The 19,565-nt window shown below is 25.6% G+C and overlaps 4 protein-coding genes across 4 annotated transcripts; 3 read left to right on the top strand and 1 right to left on the bottom strand.

The window, feature by feature from the left end:
* Positions 1-335: 335 nt before the first annotated feature.
* LOC122858496 lies at positions 336-6,694 on the top strand. Its single transcript, XM_044161429.1, has 9 exons — positions 336-1,138; positions 2,638-3,177; positions 3,283-3,591; positions 3,665-3,964; positions 4,023-4,328; positions 4,417-4,719; positions 5,857-6,010; positions 6,085-6,245; positions 6,311-6,694. Exons 1-9 carry the CDS (start codon positions 997-999, stop codon positions 6,634-6,636), a joined length of 2,541 nt encoding a protein of 846 aa, XP_044017364.1. The 5' UTR covers positions 336-996; the 3' UTR covers positions 6,637-6,694.
* On the bottom strand, positions 5,225-7,571 carry LOC122858495 (COMM domain-containing protein 10-like). The gene is made up of 3 exons (XM_044161428.1): positions 7,433-7,571; positions 6,995-7,358; positions 5,225-6,927 (listed from the first exon to the last, which is right to left on the bottom strand). Exons 1-3 carry the CDS (start codon positions 7,459-7,461, stop codon positions 6,724-6,726), a joined length of 597 nt encoding a protein of 198 aa, XP_044017363.1. The 5' UTR covers positions 7,462-7,571; the 3' UTR covers positions 5,225-6,723.
* Positions 7,572-9,901: 2,330 nt separating this feature from the next.
* On the top strand, positions 9,902-11,241 carry LOC122856569 (protein trapped in endoderm-1-like). The gene is made up of 4 exons (XM_044158251.1): positions 9,902-10,013; positions 10,099-10,342; positions 10,422-11,087; positions 11,169-11,241. The coding sequence occupies exons 1-4, from the start codon at positions 9,902-9,904 to the stop codon at positions 11,239-11,241; spliced, it is 1,095 nt and encodes a 364-aa protein (XP_044014186.1).
* A 6,973-nt stretch (positions 11,242-18,214) lies between these two features.
* LOC122856568 (protein trapped in endoderm-1-like) lies at positions 18,215-19,146 on the top strand. Its single transcript, XM_044158249.1, has 4 exons — positions 18,215-18,258; positions 18,355-18,537; positions 18,631-18,996; positions 19,083-19,146. Exons 1-4 carry the CDS (start codon positions 18,215-18,217, stop codon positions 19,144-19,146), a joined length of 657 nt encoding a protein of 218 aa, XP_044014184.1.
* The last annotated feature ends 419 nt before the right edge of the window (positions 19,147-19,565 follow it).

Here is a 19,565-nt window from a genome sequence, read left to right as displayed (position 1 = left end):
CTTAAAAATACCTGCAAATTTAATCTTGATATATTTATTTAAATAATACAAAAATTTAAATTTTTTCAACAAATATTTTCATTTTTAACATCCATGTATTTATTTATCTTTTTTTTTTTAAATAATTAAATAATTTTTCGAGATTTTTTTAAAAAGAAAATATAAAAATTTTACTTATTGTTTATTTATTTTATTATTATTTTTTTTTGTTGTGTCTCGTTGGTGAAGGTAGATACTTGATTTTATGTTTGCAATAAAAATAAAAAAAATAAATAAATATGAAAAAAAAAAAAAAAGAGTTAATGAATAATTGTAATGTATGAAGGTATGAGTGTAATATAAACGTCGAGGAAGATAGCAAAATAAAAAATAAAAAAGGGGAAACGAAGAAGCATTCGAAGAGGAAGTGGAGAATGGATACCTTGACGGTACGGAGCAAACAAACCACGCATCCAGTCGATTATAAGCCAGAACACGTTCCGCACGATTTCGTTTGTGTTCCGTGCGACACACTCTGCGTTTACCAACAAATTTATATATATAGATAATATTTAAAAACATTATCAACAATTGCATTGTGAAAATTATATTTTATAAAACTTTAAATTTTTACTATCATTAATAGTGCATTATTTATGTGTTGAAATAATAAAATTTATTGTTAAAAAACAATATAGTGTTTTGTTAATTCAGTGACAGCAGGAAGTTGATAAGACAAATCGAAATGTGTAACCTTTATTTAAATATTTGTTTTAAATAAACTTGATTTTTATTTCTCGTATTTTTAAATAATTATTTGCGGAAACACGTGAGTTTATTTTTGACATACACGTGTGCTATTGTGCAAAGTATTTCTATTGACAGCTGATTTGTGTGTATTTAATTGAACTATTTATTGTCATTGACATCTGTCAAAAAAATAAACAAATATAGAAACAAATAAACATATATATTAATAAGACACCATTTGCGAAAGTAAATGGTGAATCCGTGTGGATGACCTTCCACGACCCGGCATCGATTGAAAGCGGCTGCGTTAACACACGTGGTCGCAATCACGAAACACACAAAAGGGAAATGTATTTAAATAATTTTTTATTTTGGGTCACAGTACTTGGACTCCAAACACTATGCACTGGTAAGTTGTCTTTTTTATTTTTTTTTTTTTCAAATAAATTAACGATAAATATATTGTGAATTTATGTTTCTTTTTTTTTTTTTTTTCATTATTTAATCAAATAATAATCAGGCAATTAATATCACTGATAAACCATGCTGATGATGATAATGATTAATTGCCAAAAAATAAACATAGATTATTGTTTGATAAGCACTAAATTTTAAATAATTATATTTTTTTTACATCAGCTTGAGTTATTGACTGGCACCAAATTGCCAGACTTTGTTTCTTTTTCTTTTTAATTAATATATGTTTATAATCATAATGTTTTTTTTTATTTTTTGTTAAACACATGTTGGGATAGTATAATTTTTATTATTCAAATGTTTAAATTGCTCTTATCAATAATTCACGAGTTTGTTTTTTGATAAAATTATACATATCATTGTCCCTAACAAATAATTAATAATTTTTATAAAACAAAAAAGACAACAAATTAGTTGTTGAATTAAAAAAAAAAAAAATAAAAAAGACTCATCTCGACAAGTCACAAGCACAACAGACATTATACTTACGTCATTTATATATACCACTGTATGGATTAGAGTGACTAATTTTTGTTTACGTAATAATATACAGGATGCACGCTGTTTTGCGTTCTTGAGAAAATTCTCCCATTAAATGAAAAAAAAAATGATAATAATTAAATAAATAATTGCCATAGATATTTAATTTATTTTTGATATTATTATAGAATGACAAGTTGAGGCCCATGAACCCAAAAAATAATAATAAAATTCTGCAGATAATACCACAAATGGTTAGAAAGACGAAATGAAATGAAATACAAATATATTTATTATAATAATAATTTATTTGATATATAGAATGAAAACGCGTCACGAATTCAAGCCAAAGGCATTTAAGATGGAATCTTGTAACGCCTTGGGTCAGTATTATATATATAATATACAAGACACAAACCGAAAGAGGATCCGCATCACATTCCCGCGGTACAATCTTTTATTCATGGTCCAATAGTCTATACACTTGGGAGCATTAAACGAAGGGGCTTTATACACACATGACAGGACTGGTCGGACGATCCTCAAAGCCAAATGCAATGTCTGGAATTTGGCGATACTTATCCCACCTGCATTCTCCATCTTTTTATTTAAATAAAAAAATATAAAAACAAAAAAATTGAATATACATTCTATATACGCATACATTTTTCATTTTTTTTTTTTTTTTCTTTCAAATTTCAAATAAATATTGATCAGGTCATAAACCCTTGATGCAAAATAAATTTCATTCATTTTTCTTTCATCTTAAAAATTATAACAATGAAAAATTTTTATTAGAATAGAAGGTGTCTTTTTAATAATTATATTTAGGCCATATTTATTTGCAAATAATATTACCCAATATACTTGAAGTAATATTTCAAGTAAAAAGAAAAAAAAATAATATTTTATTTTGTAACATGAAATAATAAAATTTAAAATATTTAAAAGCTGTTCCAGATGATGTTAGTAGTTTCAACCTGACGGAAATTAATTTATCGCTGAATAAATCAATAAATTCTATAAAAAAAAATAATGAAACAATATTATTATCATCATTAATAAATGATACATCAATAAATACAGTAAAATTTTTGGACGTACCAAAGCATACTAGTGCAACACTTGGTAAATCAGTACTTTTAGAATGTCGAACAAGTGAACCGGTCATTGACTGTCAATGGTCCTGGAGGCCACTTCCGCCAGTTCATCTTCCCCTTCCTGATATTAATCCAATGGAGACAATTAATGATACATCAACAACGACAACAACAGTCATTGACACTGTATCACAACCAACACAACAAACAACACAATCATTACCAGTTAGATTGTTTCCTGCATTTGGTAATAATAATAATGATTGTTCAGTTAGATTTACTGATACACAACATGAACAAATGGGATATTGGACTTGTGCTGCTAGAAAATCAATTGATCAATCATTTGTCAGTACTGAACCAGCAATGCTTAGTATCATTGAAAAGCCTGGTTAGAAATTATTATTATTTTTAAATTTATCTATATTATCTTTGCCTTTTATTTTTTATGATGATAAATTAATTGTTTTTTTTATTTCATTTTAAAATTAAACAGAAGTTTCAGTGACATTTATTAAAACTGAAAATGCAACAGAAGCACCTGGTGGTTCATCATCTGAAATAATATGTCGTACTGAAAAAACAGTCAAAGAATGTCAATGGTCATGGAGAATGTTTAATCAATCTGAAATATGGAATTTAGAAGTTAAAAAATTTCCATCATTTGGAATTGATAGTACTGATTGTAGTCTTAAATTTAAAAATGTATTAAGTGAACAAGAGGGTCTTTGGACATGTGGTGCACGTATTAATCAAAATGATATTTTTACTAAAACACATCCCATACGTTTTTTAGTATCAGAAGGTATTTATTTTATTATTATTATTATTTCAAGTTGTAAAATAAATTGTATTTTATTTATTTTATTAAATTACAGTGGAATTTGTGCAATTATCAAGTGGTATACAAACATCAGTTGGTGAATCAGCATTGTTGAAATGCCTTGTGGATAAACCAGTAATTCAGTGTGAATGGTCTTGGAAGCCAATTAATTCAAGTAGAGAACCAACAGTTATCAAAAAATTTGTGCCAAACAATGATAATGAACATGATTGTTCAGTTAGATTTAAAAATGTATTGTATGAAGAGGAGGGTCTTTGGACTTGTGGTGTTAGATTAACAACAAGTGGACATCTTCATGAAGCACCACCAGCTAAATTAACACTATTACCATCAGGTAAATTATTATATAATGAAAAAAAATACAAAATATATATGATTTTTAATTGTTACAGGCAAACTTAGTTTTGTAGAAATATCAGAAAATAAATCAGCACTTGTTAATACACCAGAAACACTTAAATGTTTGGTAAATGGAAAAGTTGATATTTGTACTTGGCTTTGGCGACCATTAACTGTTGATATTGAAGCAACAATTGTACGTGAATTTACAACAACAACAAATGGTAAAAATTGTAGTCTTGATTTTAGTCATATACAAATTGAAAATCAAGGCTACTGGTCATGTCGAGTGACAATAACATCATCAAACACAGTATTAACATCACCATCAATTAAACTCATTGTATCTGATGATCAAGGTAAATAAATAATTGATGAATAACTTAATAATAATTTATATCTTTCTTTCATTTGATGTATAATTGTTTTTGTTGTTTTTTGTTTTAGAAAAAATTGAATTTTCTGAATTATCACAGGACATACAAATAGCATCTGGTGGAAGTGTATCACTAAGATGTGTAACAACATTATCAGTTGAGCAATGCAGATGGTCATTGACACCAGTTAATTCAAATACAACTGTTGTTGTTAAACAATTTCCAGCAGTTGGTCCTGAGGCACGTGATTGCAGTGTTAGATTAAGTCATGCACTTGCTGAACAAGAAGGTCTTTGGACGTGTGGTGCCAAAGTACATGGAAAAGAAAATTATACAAATGCATCACCAGCAAAATTAAGTCTACTAGAACCAGGTACAAATGATTCCTGAACACAAAAAAAAAAAAAAATTAAATAAATAAAATGAAAATTACAAAGTAAAAAAATGTCAGCACTGGTGGTGGAAGTGAACAAATTGTAAATTATTTTTTTCTTTTTGTTTTTCTTCAAACAAATCGACATGATGGCTCTTTGTGTAATTTGTTATATATTTTATATTTTCTTCTTTCTTTAAACTTCTTTCTTTTGATCGTCCATAAAAAAACATTGCTCATTAGATTTAATTTAAAATAAGCTCAGAAAAAAAAAAAAGTAAAAAAAGAGTTTTTAAATTAAGAAATAGAATAATTATTATTATAATAATTTACACTATTGTTTATGTACAATAATTAAATTGCATTTAATTGTTATGTTAATTTAAAATGTCATTTGTTTAATTTTTCTTTTGTGCTTATTTTTTTTTTTTTTTTCTATCAATTTTTTCAAGGTCATTCTTTGTGCATGAACTCGTGTATATTCATTGCACATCAATTATTATTGTCGCACCTATTTATCTGTGTGCTATTATTATTTACACTGTTTTTTTTTTTTTTTATTGTGTTTTTCATTGTGCAACACACGAGTCAAAGGAAAACAAAAAAATATTCATGTATTCATTGCCTTGTTACTATTATTTATTTGACATTTGTTGATTAACTATAAATTAATTATTTAAAACGATAGAAAACATAAGAAAAAATACTTAATCAATAATAAAAAAAAATAAAACAAATTATTGTTATTATCTAGATAATTGTGTTGATTTAAAAAAAAAAAAAAAAAGAATATTCAAAGTAATTTAATATAAATAAATTTTAAAAATAAATCATCAGCAGTTATTTATTTTTTTTTTTCTTTCTATTTCGCTCATGCTACCATTACCTGTTATCATTTTATCAATGTGGAACAAAAGAAAAATTAATTCAACAGGGTAATTGCACTTCAGTTATCATGCTTAAACATATTTAAAAAATGATTATCATGCAATGTGTTTGCACGCATCAGTGACTACATAGTTGGCAAAAAATTTATAAAATAGTCAGCTCGTGTGTTAATATGGGTAAGCAATGTTTGCATGTAAAATAATAATTAATAAAGAAACAAATTAATTTTATAAATTAATATTTAAATAGCAATAGTAATGTGGACAGATGTACATAGAAGAGTTACTTTAGCATGTACACTTGATCCTCAGCATGATCATGAAACTCCAGCTGACCTTAAATGCCAGTGGATACATGATGGTATTGATAGAAGTATTAAAAATGAATCAGCTTCAATCACAAGGTGACTCGTTTAACTACAAATTTTAATTATCAACATCATACTCAATTATATCAATGAAAAATACATTTTTTTAGAGAAGAATTTTTCATGAATTACACAAATGGAATGTGTACTTTAAAATTTATACCACGTCAAAGTGATTTTGGTAATTGGATTTGTCGTTTTATCATTGATGATGATGATGGACTGATTGAAATAAGAAATATATCAGTAGTATTGCGAGATAATTCAAATGGTAAGTTGAAAAACTTGAATAACCAATTTAAAAAAAAAAAGATAATTTGATGTTTTAATTTTTAGAAGACAAGTTACTAGCATGGGCTGTTGGAGCAGCAACGATAATTGTACTTTTTTTTATGATACTCGTGGTGGTACTTGTTGTTTTTCGAGGCAAATTATTTGATAGAACTGAGTTACATATGCTTGAGACAATACCATTTGAGCAGCATCATCAACGAGACAAACATAGAAGCTCACAAAATTCACGATCAAGAAGAGTATCAAAAATAGAAACAAAATCAAATGATAATGATGATAACAATCAATCACAGACTCATACAAATCAAGTATTTCATGACACTGATCAGCATCCTCCTCTTCCAATGTCAACGTTCAATTTATCATAAATATTTCAGTATTGTTTTTTTTTTTTGTAATATAAATATATATTTTAATGAACAAAAGTATTACTCAACATGTATTGATGATGATTATTATTTTATAGCATCAAGTTGTTGTTGTATTTTTTCCAGTCCTTGATAAAGTTCTGTTAGACTTTTTTTATCAAATTCCACTGTAACTCGTTCTTTTTTATCAGCATTTCTTAGTCCAAGTTGAATTAGAGCAACTGGTTTGGATACATTTGGATCATCAGATGTTGATGCTTGGACATTTAATGACCAATTGACGTCTTCTAACTGAAAATAAATAAGTTGTTGTTGCTGTTGTTGTGTTGTAAGGTCAAATAATATTCAGTAAACTTACTTGTGTTGGAAAAATTGATTTCTTTTTTAAATTGTCAATGATATTTTTAGCATGAGTCATCCATGAATTAACAAATATTGTGATTTTATCATGAGATATTGAAAATGATGATTTCATGAAAGATTCCATGACTCCTGGTTTGACAGTATTAAATGCAGCTTGTGAATAAATCAATGTAACTGTATCAATGAGTAAATTTAATTCATCTTGATCAATTTTTAATGAAGTTTGTAATTTTTCTTCTTCCTCAGTGTTGAAAATTTTACCAGTTGTTGATGAATAAAAACTCTGGCAAATTTTATTTACAAAAATACGAAATTTTCCACTGTCTATTTTTTCGACAATTTCCAGTCCTTGCTCTAGTCTAATAAAAATAATTATTAATCATTTAAATAAATGTTTTTGATAAATTAATGTTTCTTTTTTTTGTTTACTAACCTGGGAGTTATTGTTATCCACGATGACATTGTTTATTGTTTTTATGCAAGATTGTTATTGTTTATAATAATACTACAATGTTTGGAATTATTTTTGTTGATCAACAATATTGCAAACGTCATAAGTCATAACAAATAATATAAATAATAACAACAGCTCAAAAACACATGACTGGAAAAATAGGCAGTAATGACATCTAGCAGTATTTTGCTTTAGCTTTGGGGGGCGTTCGCACAAGTTTTCTTCATTGATTTCGATAAAATTGTTATAGATATAATTATTTTTAAAATAATTTAAATAAAAGTTTATAAAATGTTCAAAATCAGACACGTCAACAATGTAAGTATTAAAATTTATAAAAAAGTAATCGGAAAAAATGGTTTTTTGTTTTACTCCGATTTTTCTTCGAAATTTTTATTTAATAATATGTGGAGAAAATCGGAATAATGCGGAGAAAATCGGAGAAATATCGGAAAAAAACTGAAAAATATCGGAGGGAAACGGAAAAATATCGGAGAAAATCGGAGAAAAATCGAAGAAAGTCGGAGAAATCATTTTCTCTAGGGTTACCAAAAAGGAATATATGAATGATTATTTTTTCCAGACTTAAACCTAAACAAATTTATTTATCAACTTAAAAATGGATTATTTCAAAAATCAAAAGATGATGGGCAAATGAATAACAGCATTGTAGAAAAAAATGTAAGATAATAATACTAATAATAATAATAATAATAATAATTTAATTTGTTTTGAAATATCCATTTACTGACAATTTATTAAATTTACATTTTAGTTTGATAAACTTATTGGATGTCAAAATATTAAAGACGTAATCGACAGTGGTTACTACGTTGACAAGACGAATTATTTAAAATACTTAATCGAAACCGGCTCTTGCAGTTTCCTTATAATTCAACAAACGAAATAAAATACAATTACGAAAAATAAAACATCAATTATGATAAGAATGAAAATAATATTCGGACTTTATTACTTGATTTATTCAACGGAGCTGTAGATTTGGAAAACGAGTATGAACCAAACATTGTAGTTTTCATTGATGAGTACGACTTCCCATTTTACAATTGCAAAATAAAAGATGACATCATTCATGTAATGACGCTTTTTTTTGCCAGTATAAAAAAAAACCATATAGGAATCAGCAAACAAATGGTGCTAGTTACGGGGGATACCAGATTTGGGATGGCTGATATTTTCCATGCAGCTAACAACTTGATTGATATCACAAATGAGGAAAATGTCAATGCAATTTGTGGTTTCACTCGAAATTGACGTCAATTTTTAAAGACCAGATAAATAATAATGGATACAAATTTTCCGAGAGAAATGTTGAGACTGTCTATAATCCATGGTCTATAAAAAATGCTTTAAAAAAAAAAAAAATCTGTTCATATTGGGAGGGAAGAAGTTTAAGTGAACACAACAGTTCATTTACTGACATTCAAAGTATGCTGGCCGTTATTAAAAATTCATCATTTTTTGCTGATAATTTTGACCTCACGTACCATGGGGAGTATGAGAAAATGTCATTCAAGTCATTTTTATTTCAAGCGGGTTATTTGACAATTAAAAAATATGATGGAAAAACACAAAAATATACTCTTATGGTTCGGGAAACGGTAAATTCAGATTTACCAGATGTGATCAGACACGCATGCAAATATATATAAACGGTCGGAAAACAATGGCCCAGGGTCCCATCAAACATAGATGTGAAAGATTCGCTAAAACATATGATTAACTGCCCTGGTGGAAATATTATTCCAGCATTACTCCGGCATTTCTCCGTTTTTGGCCCATTTCCGGAGAAATTACTCCGGCAGGAGTAATGGCGGAGAAATTATTCCGGCATGGGATTGATGGCGGAGTAATTTCTCCATCAACCTCATGCCCTAATTCTTATTTCTAAACTTGTTTATATTTGTTTATTTAAAGAAATAAAAAAAACCCAAACGATAAAGCTTGACTACTGATGTCAACCTCCACTTGTAAATATGGCATAAATTAATATTTTTATTGATATAATAAAGTTGTTTAATATTACTTGATTTGTTAATTGTAATAATTATCTACCAATAAAAATCTTTATCAATGATCTTCACTTCAATAAAATTAATGTTCAATTTAATAGAACTGAGATTATCTTGGTCATATTATTTTTGATAATTGAGGTGATATTATCGAATCAAATATACGTCGTAGTTGTTTTTTTTTTTATTTCATTCTATATCCCCACAGTGGAAAAACCAAAGATAAGAAAAAAAAATATATTTAAAAAATATAATTTGTTAGTCGAGTTAGAACAGTGATCCACTCGACATTGAAAAATAAATTAGAAGAAATTGACTTACAAGTGTTAACAGTGTAAAGTGTTATAATATTTTATTTAATTTTTTTTTTATCAATTTTACATCAATATTTTGTGAAAACTTGATTCAAATAAAAATGAATTCAAGTGTGTTGATGAATGGTGATGACAATGAAAAATCATATCCTCAATATATCGCAATTATTGCAGCATCGTTTGCTATTTTATTTTGTATTATTGGTACTTTAGGTAAAAGCAAAGAAAAAAAAAAAAGAAAAACAATTATTTATTAATTAGATCGACATTTAAAATAAACAATGATTTTATTTTTCAGGTAATGGATTAACTGTTATTGCATTTGCAAAATATAAAAAATTACGTCGACAACCAACAACAATATTTATTATTAATTTAACAATATCTGATTTAATGCTGTCAACAATATGTATGCCATCATTGGCAATTGATTTTTTGACAAGTGACGTAATTGATGGTATTTTGTGTAAAATATCTCCAATGTTGTTTTATGGAAATTTCAGTGTGTCATTATTCAGTCTCATGGCAATTGCAATCAATAGGTTTGAAAAATTACTAAAAGCTAATTACTTATAAAAAAATTTAATTCAATTCTTTTTTTTCATTTTTTTTTTCGTTCAGATACATTTTGATAGTCAAACCAGCAATTCACAATAAAATTTATACTACTAAAAATATAATAATAATGCTCGCATCAATTTGGATATTTAGTTATTCACTACTTTTACCAACAATATTTGAAATATGGGGTACTTTTGGTCTCGATAAGAAAACAATGATTTGTGAAATATTGGAAAAAGATGGTGATTTTGCAAGTCCAAAAACAATATTAATTATCGTTGGATTTTTTTTACCTTGTTCTGTTATTAGTTTTTCCTATTATCGCATTTATCAAAAAATCGAAGAAAGTCGTAAAAAAATGTTATCACATTCACCAACTCAAACTAGAACAACAGCAGCAGTCTCAAGTAAAACAGACAGTCAAGAAACAAGAATTACAAAGCTAATGTTTACAATATTTATTGGATTTTTGGCATGTTTTTTGCCAACATTTTTGGTAAATACAATTGACTATGAGGAAAATTATCCAATTTTTCATGTTGGTGATTCAATAACATCATGGGCTTCTGTTGTAATAAATCCATTTATTTACGTGAGTACAAATAAACTCTACAGAACAGCTTATCGAAAAATATTTTCACAAATTTCTGAAGAGAGTGTTGTTACAATTCAACATCATAACAATAATTCCAACAGACAACTTCAAGCTTCCACAATGCATCCAATGTAAGAATAATTTTTCATATAAAAAATTTCTACATATTTAAATGTCAAATTAAGTTGTAATAATTATAATATTTGTTTTAGGACGTCTTCTACAGAAAATAATTCATCTTATGATTCTGCTCCAAGCTCACCAAGTCCCCAAGGTGGTGGCTGACTTAAATTATTAGTTTTTTTTTCTAAATATTATAATAGATACAAAATAAAATACAAAGAAATTTGTTGGTCTTCAATAAGTGACTATGAACTTTTATCTGAATATTTAAACTATTATCAGCTGATAAATATAAAAAAAACTATTTTGTTTTTATTTTTAAATTTGTGTATATATTTGTTTACTACTTCAGGAAATAAAAAAAAAAACCAAAACGATAAGGTTTAAATACTGATGTTTATCTTTGTTTAGAGCAATGTCTAAAAATTAATCAATTTTTTAATTGTAATAATTTTTATTTTATTTTTAATCTAGAAAAAGTATATCTTGTATTTAATTAAAACTATTCTGTCAATAAAATTATTTATCTTTTTTTTTTAATTCACTGTAAATTTTAAATTTAATAAATAAATTATGAATAATTTTTATTCATATACTTTGAAGTGAAGAAATTGAAATTAGATAATTAATTCTTTTTTTTTTTTATAATTTTAATATTCAAAAAAATATTTTATTAACAAAAAACTGAGACTGTCTTGGTCATATTATTTTTAATAATTAAGGTGATATTATCACTCTCTATATATACGTCGTAGTTTTTTTTTTTTATTTTATATTTTACATATAATGAAGAAACAAAGATAAGAAAGAAAATATATTTGAAAAAAAAAAACTAATCAGTCAAATTACAACTGTGACCCACTCGACATTGAAAAAAAAAAAAAAGAAAGAATAGATTAAAAAATGTTAACTACATGTAGTTTTATATTATTTTATTTAATTTTAAATTTAGTTTTTTTTTTAATCAACTCTTCAGCAATTTTTTTGTGTTAATTTCATTCAAATAAAAATGGACACAAGTGGGATTATTGCAGATAATTCAAACGACGATATAAAATTATCTATTGCAATTATTGCAGCGTCGTTTGCTATTTTATTTTGTATTATTGGCACTTTAGGTAAGAGCAGTTGAAAAAAAAAAAAAAAAAATTACTTATTAATTAGATTGACATTTAAAATAAACAATAATTTTATTTTTCAGGTAATGGATTAACTGTTATTGCATTTGCGAAATATAAAAAATTACGTCGTCAACCAACAACAATATTTATTATTAATTTAACAATATCTGATTTAATGCTGTCAACAATATGTATGCCATTATTTGCAATTGATTATTTAACAAATGACGTAATTGATGGTATTTTGTGTAAAATATCTCCAATGATTTTCTATGGAAATATGGGTGTGTCATTATTCAGCCTCATGGCAATTGCCATCAACAGGTTTAAAAAATCATTGGAAAATAAATTAAATCAATTATTTATACGATTTACTGATGAAAAAATTTAATTTAATCATTTTTTGTTTGTATTGTTCATCAGGTACATCTTGATAGTCAAACCGGAAATTTACAATAAAATTTATACACAACTAAATATAATGATAATAATAATATTAATTTGGATATTGAGTTACGCACTGCTGGTACCAATGATATTTGAAGTATGGGGAAGATTTGGTTTTGACAAAAAAACAATGATTTGCAAATTACTAAAAACAGATGGAGATTTTGCAAACCCAAAGATAATTTTAATTGTTGTTGGATTTTTTTTACCTTGTTCTGTTATTACTTTTTCTTATTATTGTATTTATCAAAAAATTAAAGAAAGTCGTCAAAAAATGTTATCACATTCACCAACTACAAGAACAACAGCAACAACAGTATCAAATCGAGAAACAAGAATTACAAAATTAATGTTTACAATATTTATTGGATTTTTGGCATGTTTTTTACCGACTTTTTTGGTGAATATAATTGATTCTCAAGGAAATTATCAAATTTTTCATGTTGGTGATTCAATAGCATCATGGGCATCTGTTGTAATAAATCCATTTATTTACGTGAGTACAAATAAGCTCTACAGAACAGCTTACCGAAAACTATTTTCACAAATTTCTGATGACAGTGTTGGTACAACTAAAAATCATAACAATACTCTAAACATACAACCTCAAGCTTCCACAATACATCCAATGTAAGAATAATTTTTTATAAGTAAAAATATTTAAATATATGATTGAAATAATCAAGTTGTAATTACAATATTTGTTTTAGAACTTTTTTCACAGAAAATAATGCATCATATGGCTCTTCTGCAAGTCCACCAAGTCCCTAGAGTGATGGCTAATTAAAATTACTATTTTTATTTTTTCGGAATATTATATTAAATACAAATTGAATTTTTTTAGTCTTTTAAATTATTATCAGCTGATAAAAACACAAAAAAACTATCCCGCTTTTTATTTTAAACTTGTTTATATTTGTTTACTTGAAAAAATAAATAAACCCAAACGATAAAGCTTAATTACTTGCTTGTCAATATAATGAATGAATTATTATGTGTATATGTTAAATAAAATTTTTGTTGACTTAAAAATCACTAAATTCAATTTATCAAAACATGTTTATTATTTTTTTAATTTTTGTTTATTCCAATGGAATAACAAAAATAAGTTAGACCTGGGAAAACATCAATTTAAAAATACAATCATCAGCCAGTCACATTGTACCTGAGTAACAGTCAACATATTTTATATTTATTGACAAGTGTTAACTATATTTTAATTTTAAATTAAATAATTAAGTAGATACTTAATTTAATCGAAATGGATACAAGTTGGTTTTGGAAGACATCTAATGAAGATAATAGTAATCAAAAATATCCTCCATGTGTTTCAATTACTGTGCTTATTCTTACAGTTTTTTTCGTGATCATTGGCACTCTTGGTATGCACAAAAAAAAAGTAGAAAATTATCCATATATGATTTGATATTTTAGAGTTTTTAATATTTTCTTTCCATACAGGTAACACATTGACTGCGATTGTATTTTTTAATTTTAAAAAATTACGTCGACAACCAACAACAATATTTATTATGAATTTGACAATAACTGATTTGATTATTTCAAGTATAAGTTTACCATTAATGACAATTTATATTATCACAAGAAATAATTTTTTGTGTAAAGCTTCTATAGTAGTGTATTATGGAAATATGAATGTGTCACTATTTAGTCTTGTTGCAATCGCAATTAACAGGTAAAAAAAAATTTTTTTTTTGTATATTTAAACAATTTTATTGAATGTACTATTTAAAATTGTCTTTTAATTAATCGACGGAATTTAATTTTTATCTTTTTCAGATATATTTTGATTGTTAAACCACAAATTCATAATGACATTTATACATATCGAAATACATTGATAATGATAATATCAAGTTGGATATTAAGCTATTCTCTACTTTTACCAATGACATTTGGAATATGGGGATCCATTGGTTTTGATAAAAAAATACTGATTTGCGAAATACTAAAAAATGATGGAGAATTTGCAAATCCAAAAAAAATTATGATTCCAATTGAATTTTTTTTATCTTGTATTGTTATTAGTTTTTGTTACTATTGTATTTATAAAAAAATCAAAGAAAGCCGTAAAAAGATGTCAACGTATTTACCAAGTCAATCAACAAAAACAACAACAGCAGCAGCAGTACCAAATAACAAAGACAGTCAAGAAACTGAAGTTACAAAATTAATGTTTAAAATATTCATTGGATTTTTGGTATGTTTTTTACCAACAGTGTTAGTAAATATATTTGATTCAGAAGGAAATTATCCAGTTTATCATGTTGTTGAATCAATGACATCATGTGCTTGTGTTGTGATAAATCCAATTATTTATGTTAGCACAAATAAACACTACAGATCAGGATTCAGAGAAATTTTTTCACGCAGTCCTGATAATGGTATTGCAACAGTGCAACATCAAAACAATACTTTATACAAACGACCTCAACTATCCTCAATATATCCAATGTAAGATTATAATTTTTTCATATATAAAAATATTTAAGTACATAAGTGACTAATTAATTTATAATATTTGTTTTAGAACTTCTTCAACGGAAAATCATTTATCGTGCTCCCAAGGTGTTGTCTGATTAAAATTAATATTTCTTCTTTTGAATATTACATATAATACAAAATAAAAGTCATTACTAATTGACCACTTTTTTTTTGAAGACGTTTGTCAGTTGTTGGATAAGAAAAAAAAAAAAACAGTATTAATTTTATTTTATAACTTGTATAGAAATCTTTACTTCAAAAAAAAAAACAAAAAAAAAAATGGTAAAAGATAATTTATGTATAATACAAAATAAAAGTCCATCATTCTCTAATACGTCACCACAATTATTTTAAGATATTTATCAGTTTTTGGATAAGGAAAAAAAATCAATATTAATTTTATTTCATAAATTGTATATATATTTTTACTTCAAACAATAAAAAAATTCTAAAAGATAAGAGCCAACTATTGTATTTTATTTTTTTATAAAAATAGTAACATCTTGCTTGTAAATGTAATAAATTAATATTTATAAAACTGTATAAAATTTTTTTTTGTAAATTTAAAAATCATTAAATTATAAATTTGAAATATCAAAAAGGTGGTTCAAATTTGTATACTCGCACTGTCATCCAACTTTTCATTGTCTAGCTTACAAACATATTTATATTTTTTTTTCTAATTTTTATTTTTTACTCAGTGGAAATTGGAATGACAAAGATAAGCGAAAGCTAAAAAAAAAATTTATTTAAAAATACAATTAACAGTCACGTTGTAACTGTGAGTCAGTCAACATATTTTTTATAAAATATCTATTGACACGTGTTAATTGTAATATATTTAATTTATTCAAAATGAATACAAGTTCGTTTGGGGAATCATCTAATAAAGATAATAGTAATCAAGGACCTTCTCAATATGCTCCATTGATTGCGTTTATTCTAGTAATTTTTTTTATCATCTTTGGCACTCTTGGTATGAACACAAAAAGAAACAATAATATCCATATGATTATTTTGATATTTTAAAGTTTTTAATATTTTATTTTCACAGGTAACACATTAACTGTTATTGCATTTACGAAATATAAAAAATTACGTCGACAGCCAACCACAATATTCATTATGAATTTGACAATAGCTGATTTGATGATTTCAAGCATTAGTTTACCATTAATGACAGTGGATCTTTCTTTATTTAATATGACTAATAATAATACGTTTTGTAAAGCTGGTATAGTTTTGTTTTATGGAAATATGAGTGTGTCATTATTTACTCTTGTCGCAATTGCAATTAACAGGTAAATAGAAATTATATTTTTATTTTTTTTATATACTTAAACGTAGTGTCTTGATTAATCAAGTGAATTTAATTTTTAATTTTTTTTTTTCAGATATATTTTAATTGTTAAACCGAAAATTCATAATAGAATTTATACACGTCGAAATACATTAATAATGATGATAACAATTTGGATAGTTAGTTATGCACTACTTTTGCCAATGGTATTTGGAATATGGGGTTCTGTTGGCCTCGATAAAAAATTAAATATTTGCGAAATACTAAAAAATGATGGAGAATTTGCAAATCCAAAACAAATTTTAATTCCAACTGAATTTTTTATATCTTGTATTGTTATTTTTTTTTCTTATTATTTTATTTATCAAAAAATTAAAGAAAGTCGTCAAAAAATGTCAACATATTTACCAACTCAAAGAGCAGCATCAAATCAAGAAGCTGAAATTACATTCCTGATGTTTAAAATATTTATTGGATTCTTGGCATGTTTTTTACCAACAGTGTTGGTTAATATATTTGATTCTGATGGAAATTATCCAATTTATCATCTTGTTGAATCAATGACATCATCTGCTTCTGTTGTGATAAACCCAATTATTTACGTTAGCACAAATAAACTCTACAGATCCGCTTTTAGAGATATTTTTACGCGCAGTTCTAATAATGGTATCGCAACAACTCAACATTACAACAATAATTTATACAAACAAGCTCACCTTTCTTCATTACCTCCAACGTAAGATTAATTTTTCACACATAAAAATATTTAAAAAATAAATATATAAATGACTAACTGAGTTATTATTATAATATTTTTTATAGAAATTCTTCAACTGGAAATGATACATCATCTAATCCAGTTCCAAGCCCTCCAAGTGACAGTTGATTTTAATTATTTTTATTTTTTTTTAATATTATATTTTGTTAGTCATCACTACGGGACCGTAAATTTTTTATCAAAATATTAAAGTTATTATTAACTGATAAAAAAAAAAGATCATATTGCTGCTTTTTGTTTTTAAAATTGTATATAATTTTTTTCTTGAAAAAATAAAAAAAAAACCTAAACGATAATGAGCTAAATTCCTAAAATAGTTTTTGTTATTATAACATATCCACCAACCCCCCTACCTAACATTCAAATTCCTATTGTCTAATTTTTTTTTTTTTTTTTTTTGTCATACTCAAAGAAAGAACAAAGATAAGTTAAGCTTGACAATTTTATTTTAAAATACAATTATTAGTCATGTTATAAATGTGGAACAGTGAACATATTTAAAAAAATATTTATTATCTGTATAGTTACTTTTATTATTCAAAATTTATTATCAATCAAATAATTAAGTAGATATTTAATTTATCAAAATGAATACCAGTTGGTTTTGGGAAACATCTAATGAAGATAATAGTAATCAAGAATATCCTCAATATGTACTCATAATTACGCTTGTAATATCAATTTTTTTTATCATCGTTGGTACTCTTGGTATGAACCAGAAAATAAAAATATCCATATGATTATTTTGGTACTTTTAAAGGTATAATATTTTTTTTTTTTATAGGTAACACATTGACGGTTATTGTATTTTTCAATTGCAAAAAATTACGTAGACAACCAACTACAATATTCATTATGAATTTAACAATAGCTGATTTGATGATTTCAAGCATCAGCTTACCATTAATGACTAAGGATTTTTTTACAACTGGTATAAGTAATAATACGTTGTGTAAAGCTGCTACAGTTTTGTTTTATGGAAATATGAGTGTGTCATTATTTACTCTTGTCGCAATTGCAATTAACAGGTAAATAGAAATTATATTTTTATTTAATATGTATATATTTAAACGTAGTGTCTCGATTAATCAAGTAGGTTTTATTTTTTTATATTTTTTTTTCAGATATATTTTAATTGTTAAACCGAAAATTCATAATGGAATTTATTCACCTGAAAATACATCAACAATGATAATATTAATTTGGATAGTTAGTTATGCACTACTTTTGCCAATGATATTTGGAATATGGGGATCTGTTGGACTTGATAAAAAAATAATGGTCTGTGAAATACTAAAAAATAAGGAGCAATTTGTAAATCCAAAAAAAATTATGATTCCAATTGAATTTTTTTTGTCTTGTGCTATTATTACTTTTTCGTACTTTTGCATTTATCGAAGAATTAAAAAAAGTCGTCAAAAAATGGCAACATATTTACCAACTCAAAGAGCAGCATCAAATCAAGAAAATGAAATTACATACCTGATGTTTAAAATATTTATTGGATTCTTGGCATGTTTTTTACCGACAGTTTTAGTAAATATATTTGATTCTGATGGAAATTATCCAGTTTATCATCTTGTTGAATCAATGACATCATGTGCCTCAGTTGTGATAAATCCAATCATTTATGTTAGCACAAATAAACTCTTCAGATCAGGTTTTAGAGAAATTTTTTCGTGCAGTTCTCATGATGTTATTGCAAAAGCTCAACATCACACCAAGACTTTATACAGACAAGCTCAACTTTCTTCATTACCTCCAACGTAAGATTAATTTTTCACACATAAAAATATTTAAAAAATAAATATATAAATAACAAATCAAATTCTAATTATAATATTTGTTATAGGAATTCTTCCTCGGAAAATGATACATCATATAATCCACATCCAAGCTCTCCAAGTGACAGTTGATTTCCATCATTTTTATTTTTTTTAAATATATATTCATTTTAACATACATTTTGTTAGTCATCACCACGGGACCGTAAATTATTCATCAAATGCTTTTTGTTTGTAAAATTGTATATAAATTTTGTCTTGAAAAAATAAAAAAAAAACCTAAACGATAACGAGCTAAATTTCTAAAGTATTTTTTGTATTATGACATGTCCACTGATTCATATTGCCTGATTAGGTTAACCTGAAGACATTATCGACATTATCTCTCTTTTTTTTTTTTTTTTATTGTCATACTCAGAGAAAGAACAAAGATAAGTTTAACTTAAAAAATTTTATTTCAAAATACAATTACCACTCATGTTAAAAGTGTCAGACAGTCAACATTTAAAAAAATATTTATTATCTATAGTTTCTTTTATTATTTAAAATTT

The sequence above is a fragment of the Aphidius gifuensis genome, linkage group LG5 (assembly GCF_014905175.1).
Source record: "Aphidius gifuensis isolate YNYX2018 linkage group LG5, ASM1490517v1, whole genome shotgun sequence".
Taxonomy (NCBI): Eukaryota; Metazoa; Arthropoda; class Insecta; order Hymenoptera; family Braconidae; genus Aphidius; species Aphidius gifuensis.
This window is presented reverse-complemented; position numbering and strand designations above follow the sequence as displayed.